Below are 19,608 nucleotides of genomic sequence, written 5' to 3'. Positions count from 1 at the left end.
ACAGTTCAGACATGCAGCTGCACATCTGGCAGTGCTGTACCCAGGTGTACACATCTGCATCGAGCAGCAGCTTAATTCCCTCTCTGGCGCCTCAGTGAGTCATGTGTATCGATGAATAAGAAGAATATTTCCATTTCATTGAATGCTACAGCCATGAGAAACACAGAGTCTTATGTTTTACTATGTCCCTCCAGAATAAACATCATACTGCTTTAATGAAGAGCTGGAACAGAACACAGATTACACATGTGATACTAGTCTGACAAAAACATATCAAAAGGGCACCAGCATGATGCAGTGGCGCACCAGCATGCAGAAGGTTTGCTTGCAAGTAGGGCAGCCTGTATGATATGGCATCATGTTTTTTTTATTTTAAGGCCATCTTAGCCGCATTACATTGTCTCCAAAGGTATGGCACTTCATCATATTTTTCCCACTGGTATGTTTTTCCACTGTTTGTTTTGCCACGTCCATTTGACCTGTTTTGCTACGCTTGTTTTGTTTTGCATGGTTTGGCTGTGATATTATTCTGCATGTTTTGGCTTTTAGTGTTGTTGATTAACTTCTGGTTAATTTTATAAAACATGTCTCTGGCCCAATATCAGTAATGAATCTGTGTGTCCTTAAACAAACTATATATTAAGCTTGTTAAACTTATATTTCTTGGGGTGCAACTCCCCAGGTGGCGTTGTTGGTTCCCTTTCATCCCCCCTTCCCTAAGACCCCGTCACATTCTGGCCCTCTAGGGTTTTCTCCACTGGTAGGGCACCCTAGGGAGGCACTTTATAATGTTTTCTGAACTGATAGGCACCCTAGAGGGCACTTCCTCTTGTTTTATTGACCATAGAGGCATCCAAGAGAGCACTTCTGCTGTGATTTGTTCGAGCTTGGGGACACCTTCTCTGCCCCCCTTCTCTGTGTTCTGGTTCTTCAGTCTTATGATGGGTTACTGTTCAGTTTGGACTGATTGTTATATCGTATTAAATAATAGTTTAAAGTGATGTGTTCCTCAACAAATGCCTGAAATATCTTTCTAATTTCACCAAAATACATATGTGGCAGATTCTTGTTTAATTAGTGAAGCATGTAGAGTGTGCTGATTCAATGTATCCTACAAAATGAGATTGTCCCACAGGGATAGCCAGCGGTCCAATGGGAATTCACCAGCCCATATCAGAATCTTGCAGGAGCTGTTATGTTCTTCACTGCTGCCATGATTTACAGAGTCTAGTCCCAGATGTCCTGTGAGATGCTCTTACCTTTACTATAATCTCTACGGGGCTCCTTCACAACAGAACCAGGGACCTATTCGTAGAGGACTTGTGGTTTGACCTCAACACATGAATTTGTTTACGCACAGTAAATCCCAGCCTTAACTTATTAATGCTGATTGAATGGTGGGATGACATTTTCATTTATTTTATTAATTTAATATAATATATTTTTCTTATTATTTTTGATTTCATTTAATTTTTTATATGTTTTTTGTGTATTCTTATTTTATTTTTCGCTTAATTTCCATTTCGTTGGATGGTATGACACTTAAATTAAAAGAATGTGCTGTAGATTGCAAAAGTGATGAGTCGCTTTACTCACTTGGGGTTTTCTAACTGGCAAAAACATTTCAAAGCATTCATTTTCATCTTTTTTTTCTTTCGTTCATCGCCCTGCTCTAATTTTTACCATTTTGCTTGGGAATCACAGAGCTGCTCCCTCCAGTGCATCTTAATGAGATCTGAGTCAGCAGGGTGCTCTCTGCTTCAGAATATTTGTGTCACACAGCTGGCATTTCATTCCAGCTCCCAGGTTTGTGCAGCGACATTAAGCTGTCACCCCTCCGTCAACATATGGGAAAGTACAGAATGTGCTGTGTCACCAGAGTGTTTTCCTCTGCCTTTCATCAATTATGAAATAGCACAAGAGAAGGAGCAGCTGACCTTGATGTTTTTCAGATGAACAGAAGGAGGGTACAGTGAGCCTGCTCAGTGTCGAGTTGGAGAGGATGGTGTATCCTCTCTTTCGCAGAGCAACACTGATTGATCACAGGACAACAGGAAGGATTAGATGGGACTGAGCAGATGTGAGGAATTATGATGTCCTAAAAATAGTGCAAGGTTGCCATCTACTGGATCTGAGGTGGAGGCACACAGTATAATGATCACAGGATTTACCGACAGTAAAACTGCTCTGAGGTTTCTGTGGCGTAACGTCGTGTTTCATTTCCTTTCATTTCCTCACTACTGGAAGAAGTACTCAGAAAACTTTACTTCAGTTAAAATACAAAAGTATTAGCATCGAAATATACTTAAAATACAAAAGATAAAGTATTTATGGTGTAGAACGTCCGTTTCTGAATGACACATTATATTTTTGTATTATAATTATTGATGCATTTATGTGTAGCATCTCTTTGATGTTGTAGAAGGTGAAGGTGGGGATAATTATTATTACTGAACATACTGCTGGGTAATTTAAGCAATTATAACACACTTTGTACACTTTATTTGTTGTTAATTGTTTGTGTAAAAAAATCTGATGCGGTCAAAATAAATGTCTTGAAGTAAAAAAAGTACTAATATTTATAGAAGCACAAAGTAATGAAAGGTTACTCTTAAAGTAAAGTAAAAAAAAAAAAAATCTCACCATGTTCAGTGTTCTGGACACCATTGAAACCTGTTTCCAATGATGAGAGAAGTACGATTTCGACTTAGTAATTGGATTATCATAAAACATTTTATGTATATATATATATATATATATATATATATATATATATATATATATATATATATACATATATGTATATATATATATATGTATATATATATATATATATATATATATATATATATATATATATATATATATATACATATATATATATATATATATATATATATATATATATACATATATATATATATATATATATATATATATATATATATATATATATATATATATATTACAAATTTAAAGGCCAATATCCCTAATGTATATTATCAACTTGCAATATATGGGATGTATATCACTATAAAACTGTGAAAAACTAATAAAAACATTAGGATACATTGGTATAGCTTTCACAAGAGGATTGAATTTAGCACTTAACTACAGTAATACAACATTTCTGTATTTCTCTGGTAAAGTAACATATAGACAAAGCTAATTCACATCAAAGCAAAATAAAAGTGTACCTACAGTATAATCACATATAAAACACTGGAGGCACCTAAAATACATCAACACTAAACAAGACAAATACACACATGCACCAAATAAGCAGGCAGGACAGACAGTACATTAATGCTTGCACACCTGATTGGCAAAAAGCCATTCCTTAAGGCTATGTTTGAATGTTTTGTATTGGTATAGCTTTCACAAGAAGATTGAATTTAGCATTTATTAACTACTGTAATTCAACATTTCTGTATTTCTCTGGTATCTTTTGCATCATGAAACCGATCACATTAAACTTTTAACTGAGTCGACCCGATCACCAAAGTCACACCGCCACATTATGAGTCCGTCGCTGCCGTTTAGCATACAACACTTATACAGAATTAAACTTGTGTCTGTTAACTTTTTAACTAATTATGTAAATGTGAGACTATGACGCAGGGATTTACTATGGATCTGAAAGCAGATTGCTTTTAAGTGGCGCAAGAGAGACCAGCAGACATGCTTTGTTTTACATTGCACATACGTTTAAATAAAGATGGTTCACTTCAGCAAATCCTGTCTCCTACAGCCACCAAACAAAGACTCAAACATCTGATTACTGTAGACGTGCACCAAAGAAAGAGCAGTGTGAGATGGATTTAAAGTAATATAGAAGCTGAGTTTCCTAAACATGTTCACCACTGGCCATGAGAAACAGCCACTGGGAGATTGCACAGATTTAGTATTCATCCCTAGTCTTGCAGCCTGCTGGATCTTTACAAACTACATTTGCACCAATGCACCAGATGGGATCATATATTCAGTGGGCTGACTAACACTGCACAGGAAGTTGCTTTTAAAAAAGAAGAAATATCAGTTCCTGTACTTGCCATGTAGGACTACATTAAACATCAAATACATGTCTGTATTGTTATTAACGATCTGCTCTCTCAGTTTATTGCAGTTGTTTAATACTTGTCAGGCGCGCCGAGACAATACAATGTAATATAAAGTCTCCACAGCAAACACAGCTGGTCGCACACAGAGATTATGTACACAGTATAATACCCCAAGGCTCACTTTATATGAGGTTGTTTGATAACTTTTTTGAAGAGGGAATGAAGGCAGAGAGACTTTAAATCCTCGTCTGTTGTTTCTGCTTCACAATCTGTTCGGTGCTTCTATTTTAGGTGGAAGGATTCAGTCCTTGTAAATATCAAATCTACACCATTTTCTGATAGTGTCTCTGTTTACTGTGAAGGGAACCTTTGTTCAAGAATATATAATAGGAGGCCCTTTTCACAGCAGACCGTTTCACTTGACACAATATAAAAAATATACTAAAAAATAACATGGAAAATTTAGGTAACAAGGTATATGGATTTTCTTGAGCAATCGGATCATGATTTCTGGTTACAGGCATGTTTTAAAAAAAGTTGATATCTACAAAACTAGGCAACTCACACCAAAAACGATCTGCATTGACAAATATTATTACAGTAAGAGGAAAAGGAGGGTATTTGTTTAACGTAGGGGTGAACTGTCCCTTTAAGACCATGAGACCAAGCATTAAGGCACCTCATTGGCTGACGTCTGTTGCTATGACATCGCAGTAGCTCCTGCAGACGCTTCAGAGTGAAGCACTGTGGGAGACACACGAGAGTTGTGTCGAAGACGTTTTCCAACAGAAAATGTCGCTTTAAAGTTGAAATTATCAAACCGCCATCAAGATGAAGGTTGGTCTCCGCAAATTAATTTAAAATGCCAGCGTCACCTCCGGTTCAAAGGGCTCAGTGCTGAGCTTCAGCTAGTTAGCTAGCTAACGTTCACGTTAACCGAGCTAACTACGGCGCCTGCTAACGGCAGCGATAACTAAGCTAGTTAGGCAACTCCTGCAAACAAGCTAACTAGTGTCCCTATTACCGTGCCGCATTGGGCTTCGTTAGATATTTAGCTAAATCAGCTCTGCTGTTGGCTAAAGCGTTATTAAAGCCAAATGACGATTTGCGTTTGTGAGTTAAGAGTAACTTATTAACGCATTATCACGCAACTGTCCGTGTGACGTGAAGCAGTTTAACGTACATTTGAGCGTTTTTAGTCAAATAAGTAGCTAATTTAAACTTTCTGAATGACCAAAAATCACAACACTGTAATACATGGTACACTATCGTTACAATGAAAAACGCTGCGATTTTAATACATTTTACTGGACCCCTGCGGCAGATCAAATATAGTGTTGTAAGAGGTGTTGCTGTCACTGTCAGCAAGGGCTTTACACAGACACCTCGCCAGCTAACTGTTTGATATTTCTATATGCAGTTTGAAATGCAGCCTTTCTGTTCAAAATGTGCAGTCTCCAAGCCCAAACCGATGTAACTAAAGTGATGTCGCTTGAGTCATCCTCATACACCTGACACAGCTCCTAGAAAGTCACAGAAAGACAATAAACAGCTGCTGTTACCTGCTGAGTTAGAGCTCCTCATAGCTGTCAAACTCACTTTGACATGAAGTAATCTCTTGGTTAGGAGGGAACTTCTGTTCTAAGTATATATAGGGAACTATGAGTGCTACTTTAATTTGAAGTATTGCTATGTCTCCTCCCCCTCCAAATAAAACATAATTAAAAGTGAATCTTTGTGTCCACAGAGTGTTTTCATCCTCGCCGACAAAGCCTGGGCGGGTTCCAACCTGCTGTATAAATGGCAGAAAACCCTTGGTAACTATATCGCTGTTGCAGGGTGAGTAAAAACAAACAAAGAGAACTGTGTAATAATCGACTTTTCTTGACACAAGATTTAAATCAGCACAGTACCTAAAAATGTGCACACTATTTATCATCATACAGACAGGACAACACAGTGAAAATATTCGATCGACATGGACACAAGTGGTCTGAACTCAGCCTTCCGGGGTACGTGCGAGATTGCCATTTTTGAGCCATCCAATCTTGTCTGCTCGAGAGTATTTTACACAAAGTTCCCTTTTCACTTTCTCTTCTTTCTCCCACTCCCCTTAGGCGCTGTGTTGGGATGGACTGGGATAAAGATGGGGACATTTTGGCAGTGATAGCGGCAAAATCCAGCTCCATCTACCTCTGGGATGCCAGCGTCAATAAAACATCCCAGATAGAAAGCGGCATGACGAGGTATGACAAGCATGCCTCGCATTTCCAGGGAAGAGGGAAGAGTTAGTCTTACCACAAATCTATGGAAATCTGATGCCAGGTTTAGCACATTCATAATTCCAGACCTTAATGAAAGATGAATATATTGGAAATACCTTGAGTTTGTTTCAACAGAGATCAGATGTCCTTCATCTTGTGGTCAAAGATGGGCCCGTTGTTAGCAGTTGGGACAGTCAAAGGAAATCTGTTGATATACAATCAGCAGACCTTAGTCAAGATCCCAGTCAAGGGTACTATACACACAACACCACTGCACAGACCGTTGCTTCTGGTTCGGTGAGTTTTTAGTCACTGCTGTCATATTGATGGTCTCTACCTCTCTCTCTCACCACGCAGGTAAACACACCGAGAAGATCACTTGTGGGTGCTGGAGTGTTCAGAATCTTCTGGCTCTGGGAAGCGATGACAAGACGCTGACCATCAGCAATGAAAAGGGGGACACCATCAGCCAGGTAGGCGCACGTACGCGTGAATGCAGAAACACAACAGATCAGGACCATTTCACTGTTGGTGTCATCCAGGCGGATTTTAAATTAAAAGTACAGCGCACCGGCTGATATTACGAGCAGCCAATAGTAAATGGTCATAATGTGCGTGATAGAGAAGTAAAAGGTAAACAAATTGAAGCTGACGTATTTTTGGAAAAATGACAGAACAGCATTATATCACTGGGTGGAGGAAGAGGAATAAGAGTGACAAAAAAAAGTGTTGTTTATTAGTTCTGTTCTTTTTCCAGACAACTCTTCAAGGCAAGCCTGCTGAGATTCACTTTTCAGTGATGAAGACCAATGAAAGGTCCGGGCTGGGAGAGAATACTGTAAGTTAGTGTTTTTTTAATTATTTTTTAATGTCTTGAGTTGGGAAGTGTCACATGTTTACTTCTGTCGTGCCGGGTCAAAATATTCATCCTCATCTAAGTACTTCCATTGTGAAGAAACATTTAAAATGTTACGCAGATTTAAACATGATATGAAGGATGAAAATGTTTCAACTTCACTTCATGGCATACGTTTACCGACCTGCATTTATTAACCCTTTAGGTGAGTTTGTCTGTGGACAACAAGATCCTGATGCTCTACAACATCAACGACCATGAAAACCCGTTAAACTTGACCTTCCAGCCCCACTATGGGCACATCGTGTCCTATCGCTGGTACTGCACACCATCACACAATTGACGAGACGCTAGCACCGAATCACGGCAGCGAGATATCTGTCCTCAGGTTCCTTCTCTTCCTCTGCGTGTCTCTTCAAGGTACGGTGATGGGTACATCCTGATCGGCTTCTCTCATGGGTTCTTCGTGGTCATTTCCACGCACATCAGGGAGATCGGGCAGGAGCTCTATCAGGCTCACAACCACAGAGACAGCCTCAACAGTGTGGCCATCTCGCCAGCAATAAACAAGGCCGCCTCCTGCGGGGACAACAGGTACACACAGGCTTTGAAAAGAAAGAGCACAACCAGTCCTATTTTTGTGAAAGAAAACTAAAGCCCTGTGTTTCTTGCTGCAGCATAAAGATCCACGAGCTGTCCGAGCTCAACGATATCAGCCATGTAGTGCAGCTGGATGATGAGACCAAAGGTGAGACTGTTCCGCAGTTTCAGGCCACTATCAAAGGGCCGCCTTGAACGCACCACTCACTTCCCCTTTCTCCTTTCTCCTGCCTCTCCCTCTGCTCCTCCAGGTCTGGACCAGCTGAACTGGACGGACGACGGCCAGCTGTTGGCCGTCTCCACACAGAAAGGGACGCTTCATGTCTTCCTGACCAAGCTGCCCATCCTGGGGGGCAGCTTTGGCACCCGGCTGGCCTACCTCACCTCCCTGCTGGAGGTCACCGTGTCCAACCAGGTGGAGGGGGTGAGGCCACGCATGCACTCATAAATGCACGCTTAAGTACTCAAACTAGATTTTCTTCCAAAGGGACTGAATAAATACAGCAACACCACAATAAATAATTTGTAAAGAGCATACCTCCACAAGGCTGCACAATTCTCAAAACGTATGTACCATTTTATATATAGTTAGAGAAAATTTGATGCAGCAAGAAAATTCAAGGCCATAACATCCGTGATAGTAGAAATGAGAAGCCCCTGTATCTTGGAATCTAGTAAATACCCCAAAAATACATTTCTACTCCGAGTTTATGGGACATAGGTGTGCTTCCTAGGCAAAACTATATTGTAGCACCCCACCACTCTCTATTACCGTAGGTCTAATGATGGGGTGGTTGGGTTCATTTATTTAAAAAGGTAGCTACCCGAAGGTTTACCTGTCCTGATTGAAATAATTAAGTGATTAAATAATTGACCATATTAAATGTTAAAGAGACTGACCACAGACAACGGCTGTCGGTTAAAACAATTAGTTTACTGTTCAAATCATATCTACCCTTTTGGGGAACAATAATACAACCAAAACGAAACGAAACTTTTCAAACTAAGAAACCGGACTTTTCAAAACTAATCCTTAACACACAGCTCAGGCCGGTGTCACTCCGGTGCCGTGTTGCCTCTCGCTCCGCCCGCCGTCCTTCAGTCTGTCGTCCTCGGCCCCGCCTGCAACAGCGTCAGTCAGCGGCGCGTCCTCCCAGCTCCGTCTGCAGCAACGGCCTTAGTCAGCGGCGGTACTCCCAGCTCACACGTCCTCCCATCAGCAACAGCTCAGCAACCTCCTCATTCCCACCTCTCCTCCCACACCTGTTCATTCACACCTCACGTTGGCTCTTCCCCTCTCCTTCCTCCTTCCCCCTTTTCTCTCCTAAACCCCGCCCCCACCTGGTCTGCTCACCAATGATCCCTGGTGAACCAAAATGACACCTGTGTACTAAATCCAGCAGGATATATATCTCACAAAGAGTTATTTAGTACCACTAATAATAATAATAATTATCCCCCAGGGCTACAATATTAAAAACAAATAATATACAGTAATGCCTAATGTAAATGCCTAAGAATACAAGCAAAATGTCCCCCTTAGGGACAACGAAGTATATCTTCTTTTATCTTGCACTTAAAGCACAAAGTATATGTTCACAGCCACCAACAGACACCATGTGGGGGTATGCAGTACATGTATATGTATGTATATATATGTATGCTGCACGTGCACATTCAGGTACTAATCCGCAGCAGTTTTATCCCAGGCGGCGGCAGAAAGCGCGGCTGCGCTTTAGCTTCAGAATGCGCAATATGGGAAACCGCTGCTTCACTCGCTCGCTACGTGATCGATGAAAACACCCTAAAGTTCTCTTTTGATGCACCGTGTTTTTCAGGAGAGTCCCGTGGCCATACAAGTGGAAGTGGAGCCTACTTTCATTGCGATGGGACCGTTTCACGTGGCTGTGGGAATGAACAACAGAGCCTGGTTCTACGCCCTGGTGGACCGAGAACCCGGTGTGTGTGTGTGTGTGTGTGTGTGTGTGTGTGTGTGTGTGTGTGTGTGTGTGTGTGCGCGCGCGCGTTAGCCACGAACCATGACTCATGTCCGTTATTATTTGCTTAATCATGTAAAGTAATCGCTTTGTGTGTCGCTCAGGTTTTAATAAGTTAAAAGACATCGAGTATTTGGGGACGATAGCCAGCATGTGCCTGAACTCGGACTACGCAGCGGCGCTGTTTGAGGGAAAAGTGCAGCTGCACATGGTGAGTCGCCGCTTTGTTTCTCTCTTTTTTATTATAGATTATTCTGCGGACTTCATTATCTACTGTTGTTTTTAAGCTTCAACACACTGAAGATATATGTGTCTGTGTGTGTGTGTGTGTGTGTGTGCGTGTGTGTGTGTGTAGATCGAAGGCAAAGACCAGGATGAGAAGAAGCAGATGAAGTTGTTTCCAGACGATGAGAGAAAAGGTCGGATCCTTTGCCACGCTCTCACCGCTGACTTCCTCTACTACGGCACCGATGTAAGACTCAGCACTCCTCACCTCAGTCAGTCTGCCACATTTTTTTTATTTTTCCAGCAGGACAAAGCAGGAGGACAATATTTAGCTGAATGAAGCTGCTCCACAAGTAATGAACGGAGGTCGTGCTCATCTTCTTTTCATCTTCTTCCCCTCCCTGCCTCTCCTCTTTCCAATGGACATCCCCGTCTCTCCGCTGCTCAGTCGGGTAACGTGGTGTGTGTCTTGGTGGAGGACTGGGAGACTGTGAGCAGCTACAGCCACCCGGTCGGTGTGAGGAAAGTGTTCCCAGACCTGAATGGCACACGGCTGGTTTTCATCGACGACAAGAACGGCGGCTTCCTGCTCTCCCCTACGAACGTCAGTACATGTGGTCACATGACCTGCATACAGATCAATATGCGGCACACACACACACACACACACACACACACACACACACACACACACACACACACACACACCTAATCTTTTTTGACCTTTTTTGACATCAAATATCCAGCAATGAAATATCATGGTAACACATCTTGTCCACTTAAACAGTGGGTACTGATAATAAAGTAGGAAAAATATAAAAGATAATGATGGAATAGTGACGTTTATTTAAATAGCATGTATCAAAACCAAGGATTACAAAGTGCTTTGTGTGTGTGTCACAGGCAACGGACTCCTGCTTTGAGCTCCCCAACTTCTCTCCCACCATCACAGGGGTGCTGTGGGACAACTGGCATGCTGACCGGGGAGTGTTTGTAGCTTATGATGAGGACAAGGTTTATACCTACGCCCTGCACAAAACCACCATATATGGTATGGCGATGCCACGTCATCACAGACACACACACACACACATCCAACTGTCCTATTCTGAGGGACTTGCAATGAATGCAACAGCATACATTTGAATAAGTAAATTAACTAAATAATATCATCTAACGCGACAGAGTGCCAAAAAGAATCTGGGTTATAGCTCCCTTGAAAAACTCCTGTTATCGTCACCCTGTGATGTAGATGTTGGCAAGAGACAGCGTGGCCATTATTTCAAGCTTTCCCTTTCTTCTACTTCTCTTTTCATCCACGCTGCCCAGGCCCCCGGGTGGTGTTGGTGGGGAGCACGGCACTCCTCTTTTCCCAGAAGCCTTTGCTCTTGCACAACGGGGAGCTGACATGTCAGACGGCGAGCGGCAAGACCAGTGAAGTGGCTCTGAGCACACACTCCTTCCTCAAGAACGCCAGCGGCACACCGGCGGGTCCTCAGCCGGAGCTCGGCAAGCAGCTCGCCCAGGCGCTGATGCTGAAGAGGTCAGCCGTGCTGATGTACTGATGACAAAGAGATCTTTTATACGTCTGTCAACTGGGAGAATAGATATCCGCACAATTGGATTCAGATCTAGGGATGATGCAAACACAAGTCATAAATTGGTTTCTTCTGGACATATTCAGCAAGATGCAGTTAAACAGGATTATCAATGCTTTAAAAAAAAAAAAATGTAAGCACTTCACAGGACGTTCTTTTTTTTTTCACCATCCATTCCTCTCACACAACTCCTTTACATTTTCACTCTAAAGTAGTCAGTGAGTTGGCTCTCCCTGAATACAAAAGCACATTTTCAAGAGGTGAAAATATGTGTGTGTGTGTGTGTGTGTGTGTGTGTGTGTATTCCAGGTTCCATGAAGCAAGTGGTCTGTGCAGGTCTGCAGGTAGTAACACAGACTGGGAAGAGGTAGGCAAAGCCTGTCTGGTCCACATGGAGGTGGAACTGGCCATCCAGGTCTACCGCATGAGCAGCAACGTGGGCATGGTCCTGTCCCTGCAGGGCATCCAGGTACGAGTCACATGCAATCCAAGGCTCATTGGCTCATATGTCACTCCTTTTTGATAACAATCGTTTCAGTGTGACTATTCTCCTAACCCTCTGTGAAGGGCATTGAGGACATGAATTTACGAGCAGGACATTTGGCCATGTTTCTGGGGGACTACAACCTGGCCCAGGACCTGTATCTGTCCTCAGGCTGCCCCATCGCTGCCCTGGAGGTAAAACACACAGACACAGGTTCAACGGTTTGTATATGAATACAAACAACATCCAAATATGTTTTTGATGAAAATGCTAATATTTTTGTATGCATTTTGTGAATTTCTACATTTATTTAAACTTTAAAATGTTTGTGTCTGCGTCAGAAATATATGTGTTGCATTTTGTCAACATTTATATATAATGATAACTGTTGTGTCCATGGGAATTTTCTTTTTGGAGAGTCCTTTATATATTACTCACAAAATACATTGTGTTGCCGTCTTTTTGCATTTAATAACACTGAGACTGACTATATAAAAAAAAAGTCATAGTATAGTATGTCCTGCTATAATATAGTACACAAATATATACAGTGTATATACAAATTCTATAATAGGTCTAGTATGTCAACTGTAGTATTGAAGATAATCGTGATATTTAAAAATAAATATGGATATGTTAATAATACACATGGTAATATTGTGTACACTGTAGATAATCCAACACCTCTTTAATCATTTTATATACAGTTATGGTCACACACATTTCCTCCTCTCCTCCCTACACTTGTGTTTGAGTGTAATCACGCACAGTAACCAAAAATATTATTTATTTACTATAGATATTGCGATAATATCGTTATTGTGAATTATTTTTGCAAAGCCAAAGATTGGGAATGTATGCTTGAGTTCAAACCTGTGTGTGTGTGTGTGTGTGTGTGTGTGTGTGTGTGTGTGTGTGTGTGTGTGTGTGTGTTTTAGATGAGGAGAGACCTGTTGCAATGGGACAGTGCTCTTACGTTAGCAAAGAGGTTAGCAGAAGACCAGATTCCCTTCATATCTAAAGAATACGCTGTACATCTGGAGTTTATGTAAGTACACACACACACACACACACACACACACTCTCTCTCAGACACCATTCAGTAGACCTGTTTCATCTACACTGTATCTTAAACCTCTCCCGCTCTCTCTTTGCAGTGGCGACTATGTGAATGCTCTCGCACACTATGAAAAAGGCATGACCCAAAATAATAAAGTAAGTGCAACATATTTGATCTCAGCTTTTCTACAGAGACCACAGAATAAGAAGTATGAAACTGTGAGCGCTGTTTCTCTCGACACTTCACATGCTCTATATTCTTGCTACACTTGACCTCACTAGCTGTCAAACTGTGAACTTCCAACACTTCAACACTGATGGTTTATCACTTCCTTTGAGGCGTAAACATCTACTATGTCCTCCAATAACCAGCGTCATATTCCATCCACGTTTAGTGTCTGATGCGTCCTCGCCAAAAATGCCACACGGTCTCATCTGCTGCAGTCTGCTCCACTCTGTCTGTATTTAGCAAGAGCACTTAGCAGACAGGTAGTCAGTGGTGGTGGTCACCATGAAATGTACTTACTTTTGAAGTCTCCTCTCTCCATTTCCCCGTCGCTGTGCAGTTCCAGGAGCACGACGAGGCGTGCAGAGCCGGTGTGGCCAGGATGTCCATCCGGATGGGTGACATCAGGAGAGGAGCCGCTCAGGTCATTCAGCACCCGAGCAGGATCCTCAAGAAGGAATGTGGAGCCATCCTGGAGGGCATGAAGGTAGAGAGTCCGCCTCCGCTCTCTCTTCTTGGAAACTATCTGCCGTGTTTCTTGAGCAGCATCGAGCATCAGATCGTGTTTTTGAGTGTCTATTTGTGTTCACGTCGTCCTCTCTCTTCCAGCAATTCTCTGAAGCCGCTCAGCTCTACGAAAAAGGACAGTATTATGACAAGGCTGCATCTGTCTACATTCGCTGCAAGAACTGGTGAGACACACGCCCACACAGACAGGCCGGTGCGTTCCCCCTCCTCCTGTAAACGATTCCGCTTCATGTCATGTCACTCCATACTCAGGGCGAAGGTGGGCGAGCTGCTCCCGCACGTCTCCTCTCCGAAGATCCACCTGCAGTACGCCAAAGCCAAGGAGGCGGACGGCAAGTAAGTTCTCAGTGTGAATGTCCGTGACTGCGGCGGTAGTGATGTCATCATAGAGGGAGCCGATGTGATGTGTGCCGGTGTGCTCCAGGTATAAAGACGCTGCCCAGGCCTTCGAGAGTGCGAAAGACTGGGACAACGTGATACGCGTGCTGCTGGAGCACCTGAACAACCCCGAGGAGGCCATTCGCATCGTCAGGGAGACGCAGAGCATCGACGGCGCCAAGATGGTTGCCAGGTAGGACGATTGAGAACACACGTGGATACAAGATACAACCCCCCCCCCAACCTACATTTGTGTACTTTGACCTTGAACGGCATTGCTTGCGTGTGCCTCAGGTTCTTCCTGGGGTTGAACGACTACGGCTCCGCCATCCACTTCCTGGTTCTGTCTCAGTGCAACGACGAAGCTTTCCAGCTGGCACAGCAGCACGGGCAGATGGAGGTGTATGCGGACATCATCGGTCAGTCCGTGCGCCGTATGATCACCTGGACGTGTTTGCAGAATGATTCTCGAGCGCCATTGAAGCGGTCTGTGTGACTTGTGTGTGCTCATCAGGCCCCGAGGCGACGCAGGAGGACTACCAGAGCATCGCTCTCTACTTCGAGGGAGAAAAGAAGCACCTGCAGGCCGGAAAGTTCTTTCAGAAGTGTGGGCAGTACAGCCGAGTGAGAATGCTCCTTTATTTCTTTCTTATATGACCGTTTCTAACAGCTGTTCACCTGGACATGGACTCATTTGTCAGTCCCTTCTGTCTTTGCTCCTCAGGCCCTGAAGCACTTCCTGAAGTGTCCCAACACTGACGACAACCTGGCTGTGGAGATGGCCATCGAGACGGTGAGTGCCGAGAGTCACGCTGGACTTCCCAGTGCATATACCAAACCATGTGGCCATTAACTCCAGTGTGTTGGATGTGTGTGACCCTCAGGTGGGTCAGGCCAGGGACAGTTATCTGACCAATCAGCTGATAGATTACCTGATGGGAGAGAGCGACGGGATGCCCAAGGTAATCCCTCCCCCTTCTCTCTTGGCTTTGTCCCAATGGATGATACTTTGTTGTGAAATATCGAATATTTCATCATTGTCTTATACATTCTTTAATGTTACATACCATAACGTTTCAAGCCATTTTATGACATACTATACTGTGACAATTTTATGGTTTACCATCGTGTTTCTCAGAGTGTGGATTTATGTATTTGCACTCAGAGCCTGGAACAGTTTGATCGGCAGATTTAACAAAGAAAAACACATTTTCTTATTCCTAAATTTGATAGTGCTTCATGTGGGAGCTAAAAACTGAAATTAAGAGAGGAAATATTTTCAGCTGCTATGTGTCTACACAACTGATATGCAAAGATATATACAGGTATATATACAGACATGATTGTGTGTCATCAGCTGTGACCTCACTTTAAATCAGACACATATTGCACACAGAACACAAAGCACACGGAATGACTAAATTTCACCCAGTGAATGTCTGTGACTCTGACCCCGAGTGACACTGTCAGTCGAACTTGCACCGGTTAACACTCGACCCGCTATCTCCTCCCCCCAGGATGCCAAGTACCTGTTCCGTCTGTATATGGCTCTGCAGCTGTACAGGGAGGCTGCTCGCACCGCCATCATCATCGCCAGAGAAGAACAGTGTGCCGGTACAACCACGCTCACACAAACAGCGTTTTGTTTCTGTGTGCCGGTGACACAGTACCGCAATCGTACGTCTTCTCTGCCCTACAGGGAACTACCGTAACGCCCATGACGTGCTGTTCAGCATGTACACAGAGCTGCAGGCCCAGAAGATAAAAATCCCTGCTGAGATGGCCACCAATCTAATGATCCTCCACTCCTACCTGCTGGTCAAGGTGCTCACCTTATTCACTGTAGTCATTTTTGACTGTTCCAAGATAACGTGTAGTGTTTCTGACTACATTATATCGTGTAGGTCCATGTGAAGAGGGGGGACCACCTGAAAGGGGCACGCATGCTCATTCGCGTCAGCAACAACATCAGCAAGTTTCCAGCTCGTGAGTCCACAGTGAATCTCTCTCTCTCCGTCTGATCAGTTGAGTTGTATCTAGTTGCCCAGCAGACGTCTCATCCGTGTGTTTGTGCAGATGTTGTTCCTATTCTGACGTCGGCGGTCATCGAGTGCCACCGCGCCGGACTGAAGAACTCCGCCTTCAGCTTTGCTGCCATGCTGATGAGACCGGAGTACCGGAACGAGATCGACCCGAAGTACCGAAAGAAGATCGAGGCTATGGTTCGGTGAGGGTTTGCTTTTATTTTCTCCCGCTCTTTCCTGGCCCCCCTCTTTCTTTTTTTACACACATGTGTGTGTGGGTGGCAGAGTTACGTCTACAGGTGGATCTCTGCCACAAGGGATGCTTTTGAATTTTTTAGCTTGGTGTGATCTGTTGCCTTTTGGGGAAATGTTTGTTCCGTATTTGTACATTGTAATAAGTAATCAGTGCTTTTATATTGGAAATAGCTTAAGAAGAGTGTCTACACGTGCAAGTTAAAAAGAAGTTGAACTTTTTTCTTTCTTGACAGATATAGATTATGGTTTCCTATCAAGTTGCTAAAGATACTAATAACACGGTTTTTGTTGAGAAAGGAGAGAAAATATGTTGTATGTTTTGGATAAATACCAAATACCACCGAACAATCTAGACACAAGTATAAAAACAGTGTTTCACCTCATCTGTCCAACTCTTGCCTACTTCCTCTTCGCTCTCAACAGACGTCCGGACACGTCGGAGCTGGAGGAAGAAACGACTCCATGTCCCTTCTGTGGCGTTCAGCTGCCTCAGAACGAACTGCTGTGCATCTCCTGCAAGAACAACCTGCCATACTGCATTTCCACGGTACCAACTCATGATCACGGGCTTCATGCGCACGCGGAACAAAACAGTTTACCGCACATTTATCCTTTTAACCTCCTTTTGCTTATTCTCTCAGGGTCGTCACATGCTGAAAGAAGACTGGTCCATGTGTCCTCATTGTGAATTCCCCGCACTCTACTCTCAGTTCATTCTGTAAGTGATCAATTCTTTATTTTTATTTTTAAGTCGTCCACATACAGATATGAGGCAGGTTACAGTATTTCTCTTAATTCAGAAAGCTTCTTTTTTTTTCTTGCTGCGAGGATTTCTTGACATCACATTTATGAAAAGTGATCATCTGATAATTTCTCAAATCAGATTAGTCAGTAGCAGCTTGCTGGGTTACAGTACAGGCACTGTTTTCTTTTCCTCAATCTAAACAAGGAATATAAGAAAGGAGGAAGGGCCATTGCGTCATCGTGACACCAGTCTAACTTAACGCTCCAGATTTATAGACAAAACCAAATAAGCAGAATACTTCCCGACTAGATACAGTGTGAGTTCAGGGACGTAACATCCCATACCTCTCGTATTGATTCCTTGATTTTAAAGTAACAGCTCAATATTTTAGAAAATACGCTCATCGAATTTCTCGGCTGGAGTTCGGCGAGCAGATTGAAAAATGAGCGGCATCGGACTCGCTGACGGACAGCGAATAAGTGCACATGATTTGCGCCTCTCATTCATCGTTCCATTAACCAATCCACACTGAACTGTTGGTGTGTCCAGGTTGCTGCAAACGGAGACGGTGTGTCCGATGTGCTCCGAGACTCTGAGTGTCAAACAGATAAAGAAGGTTTCGGATTGTTCCAAATACCTGCAGACCAATGAACTGGATCAGTGAAGAAAACCCAGTTAGTCACCTGTATATAGATGTTGTTTATTTTTTTATGTGTTTAAATGTGTCAAATATATATATATATATATATATATATATATATATATATATATATATATATATATATATATATCTATATAGATATATCTATATAGATATAGATATATCTATATAGATATATCTATATAGATATAGATATATCTATATATATATCTATATATCTATATAGATCTATATATATATATATATATCTATATATATATATATATATATTTTGATGGCTTGTGTGCAGCTTTTAGTTTTGTATGTTGGGAATATTAGTGAAATTTCAAAGGCGTTTGATATGCCAACATTCACCAGACAATAAAGCAAAACGAAGAACACTTGAGGTGAAATGTTGTCTCTTGTTGTATTTGTTCAGCTCATGTGTGTTTTGCAATAGTGCCAATGTAAGCAGAGTGACTAGAGATAACTCACAAAGCATTTTGACCCGTTGTCAGATGTTATAATGTTGTTTTTTCTGAAAACTTCAAGGGCCTCTTTTCCCAATTAAATCTTTTGCCATCAAAATATGTTTTTTATTCATCAAATGGTCTGAAAATAATAGGGGTTGTTCGATACTATGCTCTTCATGATAACATTTGAAGTCATTTATTATGGGTGATTTATTGAATTTAATAACGTCTGTTGTCCTCTAGGGTCAAAAAGACCTTCAGAGGCCGCTGTCCATTCAAACGGTACATCCTGAGTAAACCAGGGAAATATGGGATAAAAACATGGGCAGCCTGCGATACCAGGTCCAGCTATGCATGGAACATGCAAGTATACACTGCAAACCTGCTGGTGCGCAGTCAGAGAACAATCAGGGCATGAGAGTTGTCCTTGACATGAAGGTCTCCAGGGGAAAACGATGTTTACTTCACATGCCCTCGGCCTGCAGTTGCTGAAAAGGAAGCTGTACATGATGGGGACAGTACGGAGGAATGAGCCCGAGCTGCAGCAGCTGCCCCTCTGGCCCATCACCCAAAAGGAGGAGGTGCAAATTCTGCCCTCACCAGAGTGATCTGAAAACATGGGAAATGTGCCGAAAATGCAATGCTTACACCTGCAAAGATCACGCCATTACTACTGCCTCGCACATTCAGACGTTTTTTATTCTGAAAAGTTAGTTTTGAAAAGTCAACTGTTTTGGAGAAGAATATTGACATGTTTTATATGTCAGGTAATGAGTTGACTAAAACGTTGAAACACAGAGGTGGGTGATAAGTTATACGTTATGCTTTATAAACAGCTGAACCCGACAGAGTCATTTTTGACCAGGGAGGACAACAGGTGTGATTATTTACTGCCATTAAAAAAAGTGTTTTAAAAAACGGCATCCTCACTAGACTTTGACATATACCAGTCTGTGATGATCAATCAATACACAAGACTCTGATCGTTAACTATAGTCATCTTTCTCAAAAACAAGGTAAAAGTTCATGTAAATGAGCTCTCATTGACCTTGAATTTAAAATGGAATAAGAAATGCTGTGAATGTGTTTGAATGAAGTTGTTATTAAGGTGTAATATAGAATTGGGTGAAGTATCCACTTTATATTCTTTAAATAACATCAAACCAGACGGGGTAAATGTTGACCCCAGAGGACA

The 19,608-nt window shown here is 42.4% G+C and overlaps 1 protein-coding gene across 1 annotated transcript; it reads left to right on the top strand.

Annotated features, from left to right (window-relative positions):
• Positions 1–4,892: 4,892 nt before the first annotated feature.
• Positions 4,893–18,020, top strand: wdr19 (WD repeat domain 19; the record flags this gene model as incomplete). Its single annotated transcript, XM_079219247.1, has 36 exons — positions 4,893–4,898; positions 5,809–5,900; positions 6,008–6,073; positions 6,179–6,307; positions 6,461–6,576; positions 6,683–6,798; positions 7,083–7,163; positions 7,387–7,499; positions 7,602–7,775; positions 7,859–7,929; positions 8,033–8,205; positions 9,620–9,740; positions 9,883–9,989; positions 10,134–10,250; positions 10,452–10,607; positions 10,907–11,054; positions 11,333–11,546; positions 11,911–12,070; positions 12,169–12,279; positions 13,024–13,133; positions 13,243–13,300; positions 13,711–13,857; positions 13,980–14,062; positions 14,151–14,234; positions 14,323–14,469; positions 14,571–14,695; positions 14,791–14,900; positions 15,001–15,069; positions 15,161–15,238; positions 15,794–15,890; positions 15,976–16,100; positions 16,181–16,262; positions 16,353–16,503; positions 16,979–17,102; positions 17,197–17,273; positions 17,850–18,020. 36 exons carry the CDS (start codon positions 4,893–4,895, stop codon positions 17,962–17,964), a joined length of 4,053 nt encoding a protein of 1,350 aa, XP_079075373.1. The 3' UTR covers positions 17,965–18,020.
• Between the last annotated feature and the right edge of the window lie 1,588 nt (positions 18,021–19,608).

The sequence above is a fragment of the Taurulus bubalis genome (assembly GCF_910589615.1).
Source record: "Taurulus bubalis genome assembly, chromosome: 6".
Classification (NCBI taxonomy): Eukaryota; Metazoa; Chordata; class Actinopteri; order Perciformes; family Cottidae; genus Taurulus; species Taurulus bubalis.
This window is presented reverse-complemented; position numbering and strand designations above follow the sequence as displayed.